A 22,611-nucleotide genomic window follows, 5' to 3' on the forward strand; every position below is an offset into this window, starting at 1 on the left:
GAAAAAATTTCTTCACTGAAAGAATTATCAGGCGTTGGAATGGGCTGGCCAGGGAGGTTGCGGAATCACCATTCTCGGGAGTCTTCAGTAAGCATGTGAGTGTGGCATGTGGTTTACTGAAGATGGCAGGGCTGGGTAAACAGTTGGACACAGAACTTAGATATCTTTTCCAACCTCAATGGCTCTATGTTTCTGTGTATCAACATGACAGACTTCTGACTACTTTTTAAGTTTTCATTCCTATTAATAAATATTGTTAATAAAGCCAGCCCTAGTTAACACAGAGAAGCTAGTGTACTTCAAAATACTTTTGTTAACATGAATTAAACATAGATCTTAAACTTGTTAATGTAAAATGGGAGAACCATTTCATGAAATAACTTTTCTGTTATGCATCTCCTGCTCAAATTTAATTGAATATTAAAAGCTAAGAGACTAAGCTTAAACTTAAAAATAAGCTTTAAATTCCATCTTAAAACTTGAGTTTTGTCATTATTTGAGTAATTGTTTAAATAGCATGCTAATATGACTGCTAATAACCTCTTACTGTTATTGTCTCTTTCTGTGTGCCAATAAGATATTCATTATTCAAGGTATTTCCGTTATTATTTCTTTACAACTGAGGCATTTTTTTGAGAGTTTGACCTTGTCAGTTATTTCTAGACTGTTCCCGGGTCACATCTCACAGTAACCATTTTGGGGAATACACCTCTCATGGAGGCACTGGCACTGTGCCAGTGTCAATCCATGACAAAAACTAAACAGACTATTAATCTGTGAAAGTTTGGGACTTCTATTAAAAAATGTTTTCAATTTTTCAGTAACTGTGAAGTTCCATACAAATTATACCTTTTCCATTCATTTTGTGTGAGTTGCAAGTCTGGTCATGTGATGTCACAGGTCATTATTTTATAAATATAATTTGAAATAACTCTGATCTTTCCTTAAAACTCATGTAAAGAATTCAAATTCACTTGTCTTCATATTTCTGTATACTCCTTACTTTTGAGGTCATGATTTCCACGTCGGTAGTATCTAGGATTTTGTTTGCATGCTGAATGTCTTTTTTTTATGCTATTTCTGCAGGATAGAATGGGCTGAAAGATCCTTGGGATTTTTCTTATTGCTTCTAGCAGCAAGGCTTTTAAAAAGTATCAGTATCTTTCTGCTCTATATAACTATGTTTTTACTATTTCAACAGTGTAATTGTTGGACAACATTTTTTGTGGTTTTAACAAGAGAAACAGAAGACAATTTCTCACTATACTTTCATCTTACAAAGTGAGCTTGGGAATACCCTTGAATTCTGATGCACAGAATGTTTCTTGTTGGAAAAAACTTAACTATTTAAGCTGTTAAAAACCGTGATAATTTAACAGCTAACTGTAAAGCTAAAAACTTGAAAACAGATTTATAGTGCAAAGTCAGATAGGTACAACGAAGGTATTTTCAGTGCCAGAAATGGTTTTAGGCTCTGTATCTGATATCTATTACTGCAATTTGCTTATGTATTTCACAGGTTTCTGATTCACTAAAATTCCAGCTCAAAAGCAGGTGCTCTAACTGAGTGAAAAATGCAGTATTGAATTGTCATTTTTACTGTTCTTGACTTACAGTATTTGCCAACTGTGTTATACTTAACAGGTCACTATGCAAGTCTCTGTGCCAACAAAAACACATGAACTGCTTCATCGAATGAGTGGGAAAGGATTAGCAGCTCATTATCACTTCTCAAGACAGCCAGGAATTTTTGATGATCGTATGGTACCTGTGCAAGTGACAGTAACAAATACAACTGATCAGAAGATAGAGGCTATTCACATTGGAGAGAAGAAATTACCTCCAGGCATGAGGATGCATGAGTTTAATCCAATAGGTAACCATATCCTATGTTAAAAAAATCAGGTTCTTAATCTTCAGCAAAATTTCAAATGCAGGAAAATGGTTTTGCATAGTTACATGTATACTCATATATGTGTGTGTGTGGTGGGCAGGGTAGGTGTACATACCTACACAGACACTCATCAACTATCAACTTGTTAGGACCAAACCTTTCTGCATCCCTACAAACTTTGATTCCCTTACTGTCTTACTTTAGACTGGCTACTATTATGGGCTTCTATTAAAAAGGAGGTTTTGATTTTCTATTCACAATTATTTTCTTAATAAGTTTAAGTGAATCTAAATGTATTATTTATTGTCGTTTCCTTGTGAGCTTATGGCAGTAGAATGGAAGTATATGTTTTAGTTTAGCTTGTGTCTACTATAGTTCTGCAAATTATGTCTGCTTAGATTAGATAAAAAGCAATGTGTAGTAAGACCTGATCTAAATTGTTTTACTTTCTACTTTCTAATCAGGATGGTTTTTTGCTAAATTTCTGTGGAAAAGAGTATAAAACTTCAGAAAGAACACAGATCACAGCACGTTTTTTTCAAGAGTAATACCTATGTACATGACCTGCTTTCTTTTCTCAGCAGTTCTTTATTTTAGAACATTGTGGTGTAGTCAGAAGGAGAAGATGCATCTCTGTTTCATAATACAAATTCCTTCAATGAGCTATATTATTATGTGAATATGTATCGTAATAGAAGAATACAGGATCATGCTCTTAAAGCACAACAGAGAATTGAAGAATATTCTTTCTGTTAAGTAGCTGAGATGTTTGAATTAAATGGCTCTAAACTACTGAAATAATTTTTTTTTTAATGTAGGAAAGATTATGCAGATTTACACCAAATAGCTGCAAAAGCAGTTGTCCAGTGCTATAATTTAATTCAGATTTAAAATTAATAACACTTTGCATCTTGGTAATGATACATACTTGATCAAGGCAGTTACTTTTAGAACTCTATTAGTTCGGGTTTTTTAAGTGAACATTTTGCTACTCATTCCTCAAAATAAGTCCAGATCAGAATTGAAATGTCATGTTAGTTTTGCCCATGTGCTTTATTTTATATCCCTACCTGTAAACATTTGAAGAAATAAAGCACAAAGGCTTACAAGTAGAAATCTAGTAATACTATAAATTAGATCCGGAGATACTGTAACCACAATAACAGTCAATTAACAGTAACATTCATTTGTCTCACATAAAAACATGAGGGGGAAAAAAGTGGAATTAATAAATTGTCCACTTCAGGTTCCCTGAGGTCTACAAAACAATCCTGCCTTTTATTTTTCCAAGAAAGGCAATGCGGTATTTGTCCTGAAAAGTTTTTGGTTTCTTCTGCAGAAAATAAGCTCTGTAGTTCTTCCAAAAATGTTACTTTTCTTGCTTGAATGCAAATTTTCTGTATTCTGTGTCATTTTGTGTAAAGTTAAGCCTACACACCCTGTTCTTACTACATTTTGTGTTTCCAGCATTTAGAAAATGCATCCTACAATTTACCTAGCAGATCCAACAGAAGAAGTGTCAGCATAGACAGGTATTCCTGCTGGAATTTAAGTCTAGTTTTGCTTCAGTCACTGAAAGTACTGTTGGCAATTGTCCTGATTCTTCCAGTAGAAATGGTTTAAATTATTTCACCCAAGTCCCTGTGCACAACACTTTCTTGTTCCTAAGTGTGTTTGAAACTCCCTTTGAAAACATTAAGCTCAAAGACTTGGGTGAAGTTAATTCTGAATTTAAGCTGGAGCCTTTAATCTTCCAATGCTGTAAACAGACTCCTTGGAATACTTTTTTTTTCTATTCACTTCCTAGTGTTAGTTTAGACTTTAGCCAGCAGCATTAACTCCATGTTTTCTGCATTTTTGCAAAGCTGATCTTGAAACAGTTAAATTTTGTTACATTTTGTCGTGGAGCAACTGTCTGGTTCCTGAAAAGTATCCAGGTACATTATGAATAATCTGGAAATCAGACATTCTTCTGCCTGCCTATTCCTTTTTATTTTAATTCCTCTCTTTTAAGTGTGCTTTCAGCTCTTTGTTGTAAACTTGAGAAGGCAAAGTCTGCTTCAATGCTTTTTACTTATGTAAAGAAAGAGCTTACAAGGAAGCTTACAAGCCTTTATGGAAAGCTTTATCTCTACAACATTAGGGAAATAGTGTTGTTTTAGCAAAGAATCTAAGAATGAGTATGTCTCTTGATATCTTCACTGCCAAGAGTGTCTCAGTCTGCACTGCTTGTATAGCACAAAGTCATCTTCCATTTAGTATTCATAATCCTTCTTCTCCCTTCCACCTAATGCAAGTAGAATACTGAGATACAAGTAAACCACAGTAATTATGAAATAAAGTTTAAGTTCAGCTTATTTTCCATTATGGAAAATAAGCTAAACTTAAACTTCATTTCATAATTACTGTGTGTATTAATGTAGATTTTATTTGTTGTATTTTGCAATTTACTAACTAAATCTGCAAACCAGTGTTAGTGAAAATGAAATTTCAGTGCTGGATCGGTGCACAATTAAAAGGGTGTGACTTCAATTTTTTTTTTCTTCTGTAAATAATTTTCCTTTCCTTGCTTTTCTAATACAAGGCCTTATTTTGTTGATAGAGCTCTAAGACTGAAATGGCAACATTTCATGTGCATTATCTGTGTGAGAGGGGGAATCCAGGATGCTTAAACATGCAAGTGTGACATTTGGGTGATGCCTATTGGTAATAAAACTACAATTGTTGGATTTTTCCTTACAGAGCTTCTTGGGGGGTGAAGTTTGGGGGGTTGCATCTGACTTCTTCTGTTGTCTTGCATGTGTACTTTATCTGTTAAAAATCTCTTCATGCAGAGTGCCTTGAGCCTGGAGGATCCATTACTGCTACTATGGGTATTGACTTCTGTGATTCGACCCAGACAGCCAGTTTCCAGTTATGGTAAGTTCTTGGGAGGGGGAGGGTAATTTTTTGCTCCTGGAAGGTAAAACTAGCGTTTATTGGAAGTCTGCTTGGTGGTATTAGATTCACTGTTTATTAAATTTTCAAAGAATTAAAGTTTACAACATGATATACATCCAAGATGTTTAAGAGAAATAGCACATTATTAGTGTTCAGTTTTACTTTTGGAAGCTTTACTTTTTTGTCCCACTCTTACTGGGATTCTTCTTATTAACACCATCTGGAAAGAAGCAGTCATGTCTGACTATTCAGCTTTACTGTTTTGTGTGTGTTCTTCTTTGTAAGAAACAGCAAATCAAAATGGCACATAATATGAGCAATTTTACTACCCTGAGTCTTTATTAGGAGTGCACATGGTCGGTGTAACATGACTGCCTGAAAACAACCCCAAACTTTGCCCACCAAAGAAATGCTGTAGATTCTTTTAAATCAACAGTGAGAATGAAACCAAGTAACTGGCTGGCCAACTAAATCTTGTCTAATATTCTAATATGCCTGATTCACATTTTTTGTGCTCATTATTGGCGCGTGCAAGGTCCTCTTTCTACATCCTAGGCTAGCAGGGAACCCATTCACGCAGTTAGAATTCTGTTACAAACCAGCATTTGAAAATGGGGTAATTTCAACTTTGGGAAAAAATGGATGGGAGAAAACTTGAAACCTTCTTTTATGGGCTTTTCAGGTTTATGTAGTCTTTTAAACTGTGCAAAAGCACTATACAGATCTGCACAATTTAATTTTTTTTACATATTTTGAAGTAGTGGATTTTTTATATGTTTTGTTGCAAGAAACACAGCTTTCAATATTCAGTACAAAAAGAGGGATATTGAATAGACATTCACATTGCTGCATTTCAGTTTAAGGGAAGCCCTTCATGAAAGTTCTGTACTTCTTCTGTTTGAAAATTTCTGTAGCAATTTTAGTGTACTGCTACTAAGCACAGCTTGTTCAACTGACAAGTTATTGGGGGTAGCATGAATATCCTAATAATAGAGACGTATCCAAGTGATTCCTAAAGTACCACTGCTAAAATACCATTTCTTGTTCTAGGGGCAAGGAGGTTTTACTATTGAATTTTTTTCTTTCCTTTTCGCAAACTTTTCCCTGTACAATAGATGCTCCTGCATAATCAGTTTACACATATTTGTAGTCCCAGCAAAATCCCTGCAGCATGTAGCTTATGCACATCACGTTGTTATAGCTGGTCTGTATGCTGTTTGCTGGAATTTGGAAACAGCTTTGAACTGTTGCCTGATTTTTGTTTAGGAAGGAGGTTCCCTTGTAGGCAGTGCAGTTTCAAAATTGCTTCAAAATCATAGACTCTGACTCTCTTTATCTAAATATATTTTGAATGTTATAAAATAGTGTCTGCTTGATAGCTTATCAAGCAGAAATACTCTTTTTAAAATAAAGCAGATATTTTTCTTTCAAGTACGTATTTTCAGTCTACCAATGATTTGATTTTTAACTTACGCCATTTATAGCTAAGAATCTTAGCAATGATGAGGATAAGCAATGTAGCATAACACATTGATTTTATGCAGATCATCACCTTTATGTTTTGGGAGGTCTGCTGTATTAGTGATATATAAAAACTGATTACTTTCTCCAACATTGCCTAGTAATTGTTTATTATTTTCCTATTAGACAAACAAGACAGATCAATATTCCTGAACACCAACCAGACTATGAGTAACATCACTGTAAATAGATTTGCCTCAGACCTCAGTGGTGTATTCATTTTAATGATTTAGACAATGTGAGTCCAATGACAAAAGCGCTCAAGCTAAGTTTAAAATTAAATTAAGAATAGGAATTGCTTGCTTTGTTCCTTTGCTAATTGATAGGGCCTTGTTTCTTTGCTGTTAGTTCCTAGAAAATAGTATAAAAATAGGTAAAATATTATTTGCATTAAATTTGCTATTTTACACTGAAAACTTATTTTGTTCAGAATCCTACTGATCTTCAGTATCACTGAAGAAACTGCAGTGTGATGTTTTGGGAGCAATGTCTCAAAGAACTCAGCTGCAGGCTCTGTAACTTATACTTTTCAAAAAGCTTTTATCCAAAAGAAGGAACGATTTCTAGAAGTTTGTCAAAATGTAGTTGAAATAATGTGCACACAAAGGTGTCTATATTCTCGTATTTCCTATTAACATATCTCTATAAAAGGTGTTGTCAGTTATTTTATGTTTTTTCTAGAAGCATGTTCAGCACTAAAGTGTTCCTGATCATAAGAATTTTCTTTACGTTGTTCTAAGAGGAGCACTTTATCTTGCATCAAATGTAATTGATCCTGAAGCAGTGTAATCACAATTACTCAGTTTCTTAATTGGCCTGCCCAAAATCAGAAAATGGAAACCGATCGGCAGTGTTTAAATCAATAGCTTTGTAGTAAAGCTTGTGGGGGTAGGGACATAGTGGTAATGGGTAGATCAATTGGTCTTAGATGCCAATCATGGACTGTGTGTTTTGCATAGCAAACACTACCTTTCTGCTTAGGGATGTGCCGTTGTACTAGTGGTTCGATAAATAGACTGTATAAAGAAAAAAAATAATATGAGTCATAAAATATTTAGATCTTTTTCTGAATTTGTTGTACGAGTCAAGGACAATGAAGGAGAAACTGCACTATAAAGGCTTGAAGGAATGAGCTTTGAAAGACCTCCCGCTCAAATACTATTTTTAGTAAGCAAACCTTACCGAGATCACACATCTAATTAAAGTGGGGTGAAATGCCTCAGCTTGAAAACTGTGCCTAATGCATTTATTTAGAATGTGTATTAGGATGTTCACAGCATGTACTTGTAAGGAGAACATCTCTTCATTGTTATTTTTCTTATGCCACCTCCGTCCAGAGGCAGCTATTTCACCAACACTGGTGCTCTGCATGATAATGCCTCTCAAGCAGAAAGTTAAAGAGGAATGAATGGAGGAGCTCAGCCTTTTAAAAGATTTTTTGAATGTTACTCTTTGTTTTCATATTACTTTATTCTCATTTTGCAAGCAGGATATACACAGGTTAGGAGTTTAGAGCCATTTGTTATTGGCTAACTCATATGCAAGGTAGGTTGCTATCTGGTTGAATTCTAGTTGAAGTTTAGTATATTCACCATCCAAGTAAGAGACCTGAGCCTTAGCTAAGCAGATAGGCACGAGTTGAGCAGAGAAAAGGTTGGAATGGATTCTTGATATAACAGACTATCTGCAATACTTCACTGACTGTGGAATTACTTCTTTTTTTTCCCCATGTCAGATCTCAAAGATTTCCATATCAATGTGGTTTTTGTTGAATCCTTGAGCTCCTAGTGTTCACCATTTCAACAATCCTACCACTTGTGTTTATTGTCTTGCATGTCTCTGTTTTTCAGATATTCTCAAGTCTTTCTCTCAGTTTACTAGTTTTTTGAGATGTCTGAACAAAGATATGGGAGCTTTGCTGTGTCAGAATTTTGCCCGTGGATCCTTGGAATGAAAATATTTGAATCGCTTGAGATGAAAGACGGAAGGTTATAGAGACAGAGAGTTACAGCACATACATGCCCTTACTCTATTTTTTGTGTGTATATTCAGCATTATGAATTCCTGTCTGTGTTTGTATAACTCAGTAGGCAAATCTCCAATTTCTTGTAGGCATGATGAATAACCTCTTCATAAAGGTGAAGAGGAGATGTCCTTTTTACAACATTGAAAGCTGGAGAAAAAAGCTTGTCTTTACCTTTTCTTTCTTATTCTTTTCATCTTCTCTTTCCAAATTATCTTACTTGTTCCCAAAACCATGAAAGAACCACAGTTTTAAAGATAAAATTAATTCATGGAGAACCTGGTTCTCTTCTTTGTTCTTTTGAAAAGTACACAGGGAGTTGTTTAGCTTTCTTTGAAACTGTTCAACTGTTCGGTGTAGGGGAGATGTCCATGCCATACATCTCTCTCCCTAGTTTTGATTTTGCATTTCCTCTCCCTAGTCTTCTCAATGTTTAACTGCCAGAACACAACCAAGAAGAAAGAAAAATCAAATTAAAGCAACAGCTCTTGTGCCTTTCATTCTTTTTCAAAATAATTAGGTAATTGGAAAGTAGCGTGACATGACAGAGATTTTTAACTGGTTACCTTATATTGGCATTTCTTAGTGTCCCAGTGTCATCAGAAGGACCCTCTCCTTCTGATGAGGTGAATACATACTCTTGTATGTCTGTTCATTTCATCTGTCCTGTACTATATAAAGAAAACTCCAAAAGAGTTTGGTGTAGCAGAAAGAATCTAGCAATTCCTTAAATGAAATAAATTCTGTGAATGAGATCTAAAAACTTTGTTCAGTCTGTTCTCTGCAGGTTTCATCTTATTGTAGAAACTTTTGCTCTGAATTTTATTTTCAAAGGAAGAGATTTTTTGCGGCATGAAATTTACTTACTTCACTCTGTGTTGATGTAGAAATCTTCCCAAGCAGAACTTCTACTTGCAAAGCAAGTAAATGAAGAGGGTTGGTTGGGTAGCAGTCAGTATTTCTGTTGAGTGCAAGCATGCATTCAGGTGTAGATGCTTCCACAAAAACATCTCATTAAAATTATGTAGTGGAATATGTTGTGGAATATATTAAAAGGTGATGTTAGAGATACAGGATTGTCTTCACATCACTGTGGCTTGCATTTTCACTTTTTTCTTGCTGTTTCCTTCCGTAGTGCTTTGTCAGCAGATCACCAAGTTGCTTATAAATGTAAGACAAGCAATCTGGTACTCTTCTTTTTATTTCATTACTCTAAAGTAGTCAGTTGGCCCTATTCCAGAACACAATTATGCCAAGATAAATAACTGACCTGGAAAAAACAAGGCTGGACGTGAACAACTGCTTTCATTTGTTCTAGTGCTTTGGCCTTTTTCTCACACAAAAGCAGGATGCAGTCCTTTCCTTTCTTCAGCAAGACTGGGAATCAAGTCCCCTATACTTTTCTATTCCATATTTTGTTTTGCAGAAAATTAACTCTCTCTTAGTGTTGCTCTTCCTCTCATGTTCTTTTTTTTAAACACATGTGAAGATTTTTGTGACTACAAGACTGAAACAGTAAACTGGTTTGGGATAGTTATGTTCTGGGACAAGTTGCTGCTGGGAGTGGAACAAAAAAGGAGAGTATGAAGAGCTAGAAGAATATTCCCAGTCTTATTAGAATACTAATTTTTTAAAAGCCTTGGAAGTTAAGACTTTAACCACTGCTATTGTGGAATTTTAAAAGAAGTCATTAACTAATATTAGTATTAGTTAGTTTAGTTTCAAAGAAGATTTTGTCTTCACTTTTCTCAAGTCTTTTGTTATGGTAGAGAACTTCTTTACCAGGAGCCCTTCAGAGCCAATTCTTAAAAAAAATCTCAACCAAACTGAGAGGAGAGAGGGAATAGCCAAGGGTTTCAAACGACAAGTGCTAGCTGCTCCCACTCCATCTACAGACATGTGCAGAAATCTTTAAATTGTGCATCTTCTGAAGGGTTGAATGTTAATCTTACAGTGTCAGTTATCGTGGAGCTAATAAGTCTCTGTTTATTCCTGTGGGAGCATTATTGTCTTTGTCTCTCATTTGTTCATCTTGATGTGTGCGTCAGAAGATAAATTCGTGTGAATCTTGCAATTGAGTCATGAAAGTAATGTTAGTCTTTTAAAAATATATGTACAGTTCAGCGGTTTTTATGGATTCAGTAAGAGTAACGATGTGTAATATCATTTGTTCACAATTAAATACATAACAGATTTTGCAAGCTACTGTTGGAAAGGTATTGTTGTCAGACATCCCCAACTGTTTGATCCTTTTGGAGCTTCCCTTTAAGAACTTCTCATTAAGTATTCATGTCCTCTGAGGCTGTAACTTACCAACTGCACGTGCTAATACCAGAAAATGCAGTCTTTAATTTTTGAAATAAAGAAACACATTCTGTTGCCCTGAGAAACTTTGGGTATTTTTTCTGGTAAGCTGCTTCACCTTGATCTTTCAGGAAAGTTAAAGCAACACCACCTGAGAGATGCTTCAGTGCCACTTGAACTAGTTGTCCAGCAGACTTTTAAAAGTTAATGTAATTTTTTGTTTAAGCATCATTTATATTAATTATGGCCTTGAAAATATAAATGAATAAGTTAAATACACTGAAATGTAGTTCACTAGGGGGAAGTTAATTAGTTGTAGTCCAAGCCTCACTTTTATTCTCAAATTTCTCCATTAGACATCTGATGAAATCTCCATCTTTGGAGATACTCAGTGCTCAAATGGACAAGGCCATGAACAAAGTGAGCTAAGGTGACCCTCGCTTAAGCAGGAGATAGAATCAGGTGATTTCTAATGCCCCTTCATATTGTGGTTCTGTGGAATTATGAAGTAAATTTTGTTAAATTAGATATTATGAGCTCTCTAATATAAAAATGTAATAAAAGAGATGCAGATCAATAAACAAAAGCTGTATATTTAATCTGTGAAGTGTCTGATAAAGAGAACCTATAAGGAAGGATGGTTTTCTGTAGCTGAGAAAGAAATTTACTGTAGCACACTGGAATTAAAGTCATGCAAAGTAACCCAGATGCTGACTAAAGTGAAATTAAGAACAAAGTGGTTTTGAAGAACAACTAGCAATCAGAATTTCTGTTTGTAGGTTATGAAGAGTTCATGTTTTATCAAAGAATATATATTAGCTATTTATTCACTAGAGGAAATGGAAGTGGAATGTTTGTTAACAGCAGAGGTGTCAAGTGGTCCTCTTGAGCCGTTATGGACATAAAAAATCCAAGCTGTACTCATGCTTTTATTCCTTCTTATTGTGGAAATATTGTTATAAGCATTAAAGCAATCTAATAATTGATGTTGTAAGTCAATTTTATGTACAAATGGCATCTCTCCAGTCAATGTAGGACATAAATTATTGCACACAAAATGGTTTACCTGTTTCATGCTGAATTACTTAAGAGTACATCTTGCTTAAATATGAAACATAACATTGGTTGAACAATCAGTTGAACAGTGTCAATGAAGTTATTGTTGAAAGTGTTAGTCTTATAGTCCTAGTAGTGGGTATGAATAGCAAAAAATTAATGAGGCAGTTGATTAAAGGCCCTTCCATCAGCTCTTAAGATGATTGAGTTCTTAATCACTTTTCAAAGGAAAAATTAAAAGAAAAAATACTTCTTGCTTATTTTACTGTGCACTTAATCAGGCTAGACAGTCAAACAATCCCTGCTCTTTTATTATAATAATGACTTTAGAGACGGTTGGTATTTAAGGTAGTATGGGGAGGAAAAGTAGTATGGGGGGGAAAAAGTTGGAATCTGTTAGCTTTCAAAAGCAGCACTTAATAAATGATTTTTTATGAAGGAAGTACTAGGAGTTTGAAGGGATTGTTCCCCTGTATGTTTACTAAATTTCAGTTCTCAAACATGTTAGTGTAAATGTCCTGTTTCATTTGAATGGCCCATACTTGAGATTGCACTCATAATTATATCAGCAGATAGAAAACAAGAATGTACTAGGTCCTAAGCATTTCCTTTTGAAAATGGGTAATTACAATAAGGATTGGAATTTTGAGTAGAAGGACTGTAAAATGCTTCTCTGTTTCCAGGTGGCTTGTCTTGTATCTTTAGGAGGGAGACATATATGTTCTCTATACTATTGATCTATAGTGGTGTTTGCTTTCCATCAGTCTGTCTTGTTTCAGAACTTTGAAGTTGCAGAGTTATAAAATATCAGTAGCATATGTTTTAGGTTAATTTAAATAACATGGATGTTAATGGATGAAATGCATTTTCCATTCTAATGATTGTATCATTATATTTAAGTAAGATATCTGAGGCATATCACCAATCAATATATATTGGCTATGTGGTACACCAGAAAAAAAAAAAAAAAAGGAAAGTGTTCTTTTCTAAAAATTTCTCAGGCTTTAAAGCATTAACAAAGATTCTGACTGAATGTACTGATCCTGAATTGCTAGGCGAATCCCTTATGGTACAGTTAGTCAATGAAACATAGCAGGTGAATGTATCTTGAGTTTCTGTAGCCTTGAAGAAGTCTCAAACAAAATAGTTGGAAAATCAGAGAATTGAATGGATAGGGAGAGGAAGTTCACTGTATGATATTTAGTTTTTAATGAGAAATGTGTAACATTTAATAGTATTGTATTCCCAGTGATAGTATTTTTTAACTTTGTCGTTTAAAAACGGCCTCAAGTTCTGCAGTTTTCCAGTGTGCTTTTACATTAACCAGTATGCTGTGTGGTTTTGTTTAAATATACCAAATACTGTAAAACTGAAATTATCAAAAATGCTTCTCCATTACTACTGTATTTATTGTTTGGCTTGTTTGTGGGTTTTTTTCCAGACAATATCATCCTTTTGTCTGAAATTATGTATTTTCTATGTTTACCCCTATTTCTAGGACAGCTGTAGCTGATGACAGGATGACACTTCTCTCAAAGGATTTGTGAAATGCACAATAATTTGTCCTTTGCAAGCATTTAGATTGAGTGTGATGCTTTGTAGATTGCAAATAAACATAGATCTGAGCAAAAGTTACATTTTTAGAAATACAAGACTACGCCTGTCACATTTGTACTGGAGAAAATGGATCAGCTTTACTAATGTAAGAAGTTAGCTTTCAAATTAATAAGGTAGAAATCATACAGGTAGTTCTTACACTTTTTAATGATTTCATAGAAAATTTGAAACATATATGTATATTTATTAATCTATGTTGAAGCACTTGGTTGATTCTCTGTAATTTCTCTTTTCTAGCACAAAGGATGATCACTTCAATGTTAGCATTCAACCCCCTGTTGGAGAACTGCTCCTGCCTGTCACTATGTCAGAGAAAGATTTTAAGAAGGAGCAAGGTGAGAAAGACTTCAGCAGCTTCAGTAAATTTACTTGGATGGGAAGAGGGCTGCATGCCTTTCAATTTCCAAGTACACAGAAAGTGCTTCCAATTGTGGTTGAGTTAGCCACTGTTAGTATTCACTCTGACAATTTTAAGTAGTTGAAAAATATCTTGAGAAGGATGTGCCATGATATGATGCAGTCTTTAAAGGATCAAAGCCCACCCTTTACTGTAAAACAGTCCTTCAGCTCCAAGAGTTTTGGCCTCCCATCATGAAGTGTGAATGCCTTTCCTTCTAGCAGTAAAACAGAAACTTGTGATGCCAGCTCAAGGAAATGAACCATTTATACATTGGTATTGCATTGGGGTTTACTATTCTATATTCCAGTACTAATTTTCAGTACTGTTAATATACCTGTTCCTCAGCTACTTTGAAGATTGTTTTAATATTTTCACTTTCAAACACTTTTCATATGTAAAACTACTCTTGTTGGAATACTGTTTTTTATACTTCTGTGTTCTACTAATACTGTGTTTTCAAAGAATTTAAGTCTCTTATACTAGTCCAGACACAACCCCCCATAAGAGCTTTTAGTGATTTGAATATTTTATTCAAAATAATTAGAGAAAATTGTACTTAGGTTTACCTAAGCATATGTTAAATTGAATAGTCAATACTGCTGTCCTTAATTTGGATATGATTCTTGGATATTTTAAAATATAAGTGGTTACATTTTGGATGCACTCAAATGTAGTAGTGTTTACTCATATATCTCAATGTATGGGGATTTACATGTATATGTCTCTTCACATTGAGATGAGAATATGCCCATGGGATCCTGTCTCATTGCTGTGTAAGGCTCAGAAACTCAGTATATCCATCAAGCAGTCAAGAACACCAATGAGTAATGTTATGTATTATTAGTTATTGCTTTTGAGCATTTCTTGCTTTTGTGTTTTTGAATTATTAAGAAAGTAGTTTAAATACTGTCTAGATCATTTGCAGTTAAGCTTATGGTTGCAGTGAAAAGTTAGGATTGTGCTTTGTTTTCACAACCAATTGATACTTATTTGCTGTTCTTACCCTTTGCTGGCTAAAGCCTGCCTCTCTGCTTTATACCTGCTCAGCAAACCAAGGTGAGTGATTGAACGAGGCTGTGGTACATTTATTTTAAACTGTTCCCTTCTAAAAATTGTAGCTGAGGTTGTAGTGAAAGAAGGCAGATTACTGTGCTTCTTCCCTCCCTGTTTTTATGTTTGCTTGCTTCGTGATATTTTGATAGAGTTTTTGTATGCTTTACTGTGACTGAGGGCGTTTTTTCCTCCTGACTGGCCATACAGAACCATGAGCACATAGAAGAAGTGTACTTGGAGAATAGCTGTGGTCCTCTGTGGAGTTGTTGCCAAAATTCCTTTTTCTTCTGCCATTTTACTTCTATGGTTGTTGATTATTTGTCTGAATAAATCTGGCAGCTGTTTGCTATGTTTAATAGAGCAGAAAGGCTACTCTGAATAAAGCTATTTGAAAATTTGTTTATATGAAGTATTTGTAAATCCATGAAGGTCTCTTGGCATTTCTGTATCGCTCGCTCTGTCTTCCTGAATTCATTCTGTGATGCAGGACTTTGCAGGCTGGCAAATTTACTACAGGTTTAAAAACCTTTCCTAGTCCATCTTTTTTCTTATGGATATCAGCTGTATCAGAATATTCTTGGTAACAGAGGTCTCAATTCTACATTTTGCATTAGTATTTATTACTAAGCTTTAGGAGCAAGTAGCATATGGAAGAATTACTTTGTGTTCTTGCTAAATGAAAAATCCAAATTACAATAATAAATGCAGGGCAATTTAGAATTTGGTATATACTATTCTATTTTGTGTTTAACTTCAATTTGCCTGTATTCTCCAAATGAATCAGATTTATATAACTTGTTTTGGACTTGTCATGTTTTTCTCCCTTTCTTGTTTCCTTTTTTTTTTCTTTTCTTTTTTTTTTTTTTTTTTTTTGCTTTGTTTTTTGGGTTGTTTTTTGTTTGTTTGGTTTTGGTTTTTTTGTTTGTTTGGTTGGTTGGGTTTTTTTGTTGGTTTTGAACGTGTTTTAAGTTCTGTATCTGGAGATGCCTGGTTTTATTTGTTACCAAAACAGATAGGTAAAAAATAGTGAAGGAATGAGGAGAATATTAGAAATGCAGGGAGAGAATGAAAATACGTATGGGTTTTAAGGATTTTCACATCTAAATTGCATGTGTAACCTAATAAGAATGCTAAAGAGAAAATAGCTTGTATTATACTGCTATGTAGAAGACAATTCATTGCTACACATCTTTACTCAATTACACTCTGCTGTTTTGCATTGTCTGTTACATTTGTATATGTCCATTTTCTTCCTGATGGCATAAAGAGAGAGGAGCAGACAGGTTATTGAATATTCATGGCTGTGAAGGTTATCTGGTGGTAGTAGCAGAACCTCAAAAGCTGTTTTTATCCACATGCTGTGCATGATATGCTTAGCTTTGCTGCACCATCTCCCCTTTCCTTCCTTCCTGAGCTCGGAATCCTCTGGTGAAGTAGTTCCCCGGAGAAGCAGCTGAGTTAGTGGTTATTGTGACTGACAATTTGGAATGAGTGGATTAAAATGGTAGTGTTAAACACTATTTACCTTTTTTGCTCGAGTATTTTTTCTGATCCTTCAGGACTCAGAATTTTATGCCCTGTTTTACATCACATCCCCATAAAAAGTCAAGTTGCCATAGCAGGAATTCTGCATGAGGGGAACATTTACTGTTGGGAGCTCTGTATCCAGATTTCAACTCGTCTGTTTTAACATTCAGTAGCAAAACTCTCCTTCCCTCAATCCAGAATAGGACTGGTCTTGCTGGCTAGCATACCTTGTTACCCATCACTGCAAATTTTTCCAATTTAATCTTCTTTTATTATTTAAAATACATGCAGTTATTTCATCATATCAAGTGGCTAACCCGGACTAATTTCTGCTTTGTGCTCAGGCTAGAGTTTTCTTGGATTCTTGTGTTTCAAGAAATATTAAATGTATCATGTGATTATTATAGCTGGATATTAATCAGAATTTTTATTATGGTGTTTTTAAAATAGGCAATTAAAACTACTTTAGGATTTTTTTTTTCTCTCAAGAGACATGTTTTTAAATAATTTTGTCAACTTTTTTTTAGAAGTATATACCTGAATCGCATTATAAAAAAAACCAAACCAACCCCAAAACCTAATCTTGGTTAAGTAAACAGATAGTTTACTTAATTTTATTAAAATTGTATATATAAAATTTGTTTTCCTAACAAGCAGGATGCTAATTCTTTAAATGGTTGGACATTTACTATTTTCTGGCCATTGACTACCCCAAGCAATCATATTTGATGCTCCTTAATTAGAGTACCCTTTTTTATTTCCAGGTTCTTTTCCACCTCAGCAATCGAGACAATACATTTGCTTACCACGCTGCTCTCCTAAGTGTTCTTTTGCATGTAAATTAATCTTGATTCAGTTTACACTGTCATGCTGAGTGGTACAAATTGCCTATAACAATAAAACAGCATGAGTTAAAAATAAAGGGGGGTGAAAAAGCAGATTGAATGTGTGCCTTACTTGATAGGATGTTACTTTGCTTTATGCCAATACATTAGTCGACGATAATGAATCTTCTGTTCTGAAAAGCATGGTTTAGTTGATTTTTTTAATTTTACTTCAATGGAGCAGTACCTTGTCTTTTATAGAACAAGTTAGACAAACCATTAATGACAAGAGTGTTAAGGTTAAATATGAAGCAATGCATTCACTTCTCTGAGTGCTATCCATCTTTCCATTTACAGGAGCTTGACAAAAGTACTGGCTTTGTACAACATTTCCTTTAATTACATGCTGCGGGAAACAGGCTTTTAACATAAACATAGTTGCATTCATTTATTCAGCATTTGCTCTTCAGTAGAGCTTAATGGAGAAGGTTTAAATCCTAAATAAGTACACATATCTCTCAGCAGTGTTATGTCAGTCCCCGTGCTCTGCTTAAAAGCAGTTTTAGTCTGTGTATGTAGTTTGTAAAGCTTTTGCCTAATAGTTAAACAATTTGAAATAGAATGTTCTACTCAAGATAAATCTGGTTATTATAAAAGTTGTATGCCGATTGTTGTTCTCTTTCAAAATATCTTACTATTTACTCATCAGCTATTCCATTTTTACTTTCATATTTCTTATTCTGTGACAGCAGCACATTCCAGGGCATTAGAATGCTGGATTTATTGTTTTAATTGTTCTTATTAAGCATCTTGGTACTACTGTTTCCTCTGGGTTAGAACTGTATGTGCAGCCCTAAAATATTGGCCTTTTGAGACCTTTACGTTGTTTTCATTGTTAGTGTTGCTTCAGATGCTTCATATTTTTGCCTGAAGTACCGTGCTCCTTTGTTTGGCTGCATTTTCAGCTTCTGAACATACTGTAAAAAGGCACTCACAGTGTTAAGTTGTAGTTATTGTTGTGTTTTAATCAACATGAGCATCCAACAAATCATTCTTCTAAACAATGGATATTGATAGAAAAGCGTGAGTTTTGTTAAAATGTCCTTGAATATCATAGCCTTCTTTACTTTTTCTTCATCATATGTTTGGATGCAATCTTTATATTTCTGTTACATTTTGTAGTGATATTCAAATAATTTTACTCAAATAGTTTATTTTGATATTTTAGAGGGCTGTATACTAACTGAATTTACCAGTTTCTAATGTGCTGACTTTCTCTTAAATAACTAAATTGAACCAATTACTACTCTCTGAATTTGAAGATCATTTTTAGCAATTGGATATGGAATTATAATTAAATGTATGATTGAAAGATTATAAAGGATCGTTGTATACGTTCTTACTTAAGCTGGACCTTTCCAAATCAGTCTTACTTAATATTTAATTTCTGCATTTACATTCTTCTTTTAAATTAAGCTTTTTATGAGAAAAAAACTACCTTGGTTTCACAGTTGCATTAGTATCACACATGTCATTGTTCAGCTATTACTAATTTGTTTCTGATAATAGGTCATTGCAAGTAAGATATTAAAGTAAGATAATTATTTGAGTTCTTTTGAAATTGTTTTCTCAATAAATGATGTAACTTTTTATGCTTTTTTTTTTTTTTTGTTTAGATGTCTACTGTTTTGGTTTAATGCTTAATAAGCGAGCAAACCTTAGTGTATTCATAATGAAATACTTAATGTTTCAGGAATGCTGACAGGAATGAATGAGACATCTACTACAATAGCTGTTGCTCCACAGAACTCTACTAGACTTGTAATAATTGAGAGAGTAGTGAAAGCAGCAAACCTGGGTGTAGTCCCTTCTGGTCAAGATAACATACACAGGTAAGATTGTATGTTATTTAAAGTAGAACATCTTTTAATATTAATTTGTTAGTTCAAAATTCATCAAGATTTGATAATATTAGGGAAAAATTTATTACCTATACCTCTAAGGAAGAAGGTACCAAATTATACTGAAATATATAATACCAAGCAAATAGTAACTTGAGACTAAGTACTATTAATTGAGTGTATATAGAAGTCTAGACTTTTCTGTGCACAGTTAGAAGAAATTGTCCATCCCTTGTTTTGTTTCAAAGGGAAGAGGTAGCCTTTTAGAGCACAGTACTTTCAAGAAGGTTTTTGGGGATTTTTTAAGTTGTGTTTCTGTTTCCCATAGTAAGTAGCCTGCTCTAGTTTTATCATCTGTGAGGAGCAACTTGTTTTCCTACATTATTTTTTTTACTTTCCTATATATATATCTGCAAACAAAAACAATTATCAGCCAAGAAAGTCATTGGCCCTGTAAAATTTCCAGTTTTTACTTGTAGATTAATCCATTTCATCCAAATGCTACAATACAGAATGTCAGTGGAATTGATGCAGTTATTGATTAATGACAGTTTGTAATGTGATAGACTCAAAATATTTAGTCCTGTGAATCTGTTTGGCTTCTCACTTGTGGCAGGAACAAACAGGTTAACCTGGTCTTGAAATAAGAAAACAAATACATTGCTCTTACCATCTACTAAAACTGTTCACTAAATTCTGAATTATCTCTAGTCCCTTGAATTTTGCTATTCAATAAAAGCAAAGTATCTTCTTTTAAAGAAAACAACAGTTCTTTTCTTTGAAATTTTGCTGACTGAGATGGCTGTTTGAAAGGGTGAGAATTCTGTAGCCTACACAAGATTAATAACCTGATATTGTTGGATGTAGTCTCTTTTGCATTGCTGGGCAGTTGTAGTGCATTGCATTAACATTAACCCAGCTGGATTTTCCTATGTATTTGATACGGTTAATGATAAAATTCTGTTTCACCATAAAAACATGGCACAGCTAGTGCAATTGCACTGAAATGATTGTCACTGTTGACACCTGATCCTCCATGAAAGAGTCCTCATTTGTTGCATCCCTGAGGGATCTGTATAGCCTGTGTTCTCAACATCAATTCAAAGACTAGGTGAGAGTGTCAATCAAGAGAGACTGAAGTGTCTGCTGCCTACAGGTGCACTCCATCTTTACCCTATCTATCACATGAGACTTATTGCATAGGCATGGATTGTTTTGTTGACTGAGTCTCAAAAAGGCTCCCTAAAATAATAGCCTAGCTCCTAGCTTAGCCACACGTTTCCTGGTTGTAGACAAGTTTCTAATTTGATGGTGTTTCCTTTTGCTCTTTTGGTTTCTTTTAAAGGAAGTTTTCTACAACAGAGTCTATAACCAACAGTAAATATATTGAAGATGCACTTACTGTTGGGTACACTCCTTCAGAGACATGCTTAAAGGCATGTTTGGGACAAGCTGAAGTATTCAGAGTGCTTCAGAACATCCTGAAATAATCTGATTTTTTAGATTCAAATGACAATGTTTTCAGTCTGCCAGAATAGTTATGGAATAGACTATAGAATAATCCATCAAGCAAAACAAATAGTTTATAACAATCTAAGTGGCCCATGAGAAATGCCCAGCAGTTGATAAGCATTTAGAAAACGGTCCTTTGTTTGCTTCGCCATAAGTAAATGGAGTTCACAGATATTATGTGGTCATAATTCCACCTGGATTTTACTGAGCAGGAACATTACCTAATTGATACTGTGAAAAAGCTGTTAATCTTTAAAACAGTAATGATTCATCATTAAAGTAAATCCTAGATTCATATGAACGAATATTTGAGATAGATATTAGATAATTAATCCTTCCAAAATACTGAAAAAAATGACCAAAATAGTTTATATATATATATATATATATATATATATATATATATATATATATATGTATGTATCTAAGGTAAACATATGTTTGGATTAAATTACCTCTGTCATGAGAGGAAACAAAAATCAAATCTCTTCTGGCAGAAGTCTCATGGATACAAGAATTGTGACTGCTATTTGATACACAATTTCAGGATAATAAAATAAACAGACACCTTTTATCTTGTCTGAATAGTTACAGATCCAATAAAAATACATTAAAAGTGAATTTTCTAATTTTTTATATGATTGTCATTTGTCTTGTTTTATTGCAAGTGATAGTGCAGAAAAAATTATGTCCAAAAACTTTTAGCTCATCATGCTGTTTTGTGAGCACTACTTCAGCTGACTTCTTGGAAGAAGCCTTTTTACACAGAAAAATAAGTACTGTTTTTTTAACTGGTGTTCTGCATTGTGCAGCATAAATTATATTAACCTATTAGTTGGTCATCCCCAACTTGAGTATTACTGCTTAATGACGGCTAATGCCAAAAAAATGTATTGCCTGGTAATGCAATATACTCATTCAAAATGAAATTGTACAGTTTAATACAAGTGCAAGAGTATCTAATGGACATGAACAGGTGTGTTTCATGGTTTCTTTCAGTCTAAACATATTCACATTTATGCTGAAGATGTTGTCATGCTGGTGGAATCCAATTACTGGTCTTTAAATTAATAACCCTATTAGGATTTTATTTTTGCACAAAGTAAAAACACTTAGCACAAATATAATGAAGATTCAAAAGTAAATACTTGAAATAAATATCTACAGAGTGGCATGCAGTCACCAAAGAAAAATGAAATAAGTGAAAACAAATGTCAAATACATTAGCTATATGTCTGAGCATATCACAATGTAGCAACACTTTCTTACAAGCATTTCTTTTCTCTCTTTACCATGTGGCTACTAAATTTGTGTGCTTAGTTACTGTGTAATATTTAACTGTTAAATGAATGTAGAACAATATGGCAGGTGACATAGTTGATTCTGCTTTAAACTGCCTTTTCTGACTGGTTTTTATTTTAAGTGATAGTTGCAAAAATTTTTAACTCGGTCGCCTGTAGATATAGACATGGATATCAGCAGACAAAGGTGCAGGTTAATATTTGTTATTTGAAAAATAAATTTGCTGTACTATTTTGCTTCCTTTAGAGTAGTTCCCTGATCTTCAGTGGAGTTTATTCAAGGTCTTTGATTACAGGGCCTTGTAGGACAATATGCAATGCATTTTTCATGTTCTTAATAGGATTTAGCTGTTTTATGTATTGATCTTTCTTGCTTTTGTTAATAAGTGGAAACATTATTTCAATTTTCAAAGGCTTCTTCTAGAAGCAGGAATGTGAAATGCATCTCAAAAGAGATTTTCTTGAATTGGAAATGTGTTTTCTTAAATATTAAAACTGCTGAAAGAAGAGTTCTTTTTTTTCTTAAAATATTTTTTCACAAGACATATTAGCCTAATTGTTGGAATATCTATGGCTTTTTTAATGTTCTAAGAACTGTTACTTGATGTTGATAAAGTGATTTCTAAGAGTCAGCTGAGGCACCAAGCTTCTATCTTTTGGTTCAAACCACAGCTGAGGGCACCATATCTGAATATCTGAAGACAAAGACACTGAAAGAAAAGTATTTGTTCCTGCAGG

General features: G+C 34.1%; 1 protein-coding gene across 2 annotated transcripts in view; it reads left to right on the forward strand.

The window, feature by feature from the left end:
• The window catches only part of AP3B1 (adaptor related protein complex 3 subunit beta 1), a 153,323-nt gene that overhangs the window by 120,829 nt on the left and 9,883 nt on the right, over nt 1–22,611 (forward strand). For both annotated transcript variants that reach the window (XM_041486109.1, XM_041486110.1), the window contains exons 23-26: nt 1,645–1,876; nt 4,729–4,813; nt 13,593–13,690; nt 18,913–19,051. In XM_041486109.1, coding sequence (XP_041342043.1) covers nt 1,645–1,876; nt 4,729–4,813; nt 13,593–13,690; nt 18,913–19,051 — 554 coding nt within the window. The remainder of the gene's footprint in view (nt 1–1,644; nt 1,877–4,728; nt 4,814–13,592; nt 13,691–18,912; nt 19,052–22,611) is intronic.

This window comes from Pyrgilauda ruficollis, unplaced genomic scaffold (assembly GCF_017590135.1).
Source record: "Pyrgilauda ruficollis isolate IOZ18807 unplaced genomic scaffold, ASM1759013v1 scaffold74, whole genome shotgun sequence".
NCBI classification, from domain to species: domain Eukaryota; kingdom Metazoa; phylum Chordata; class Aves; order Passeriformes; family Passeridae; genus Pyrgilauda; species Pyrgilauda ruficollis.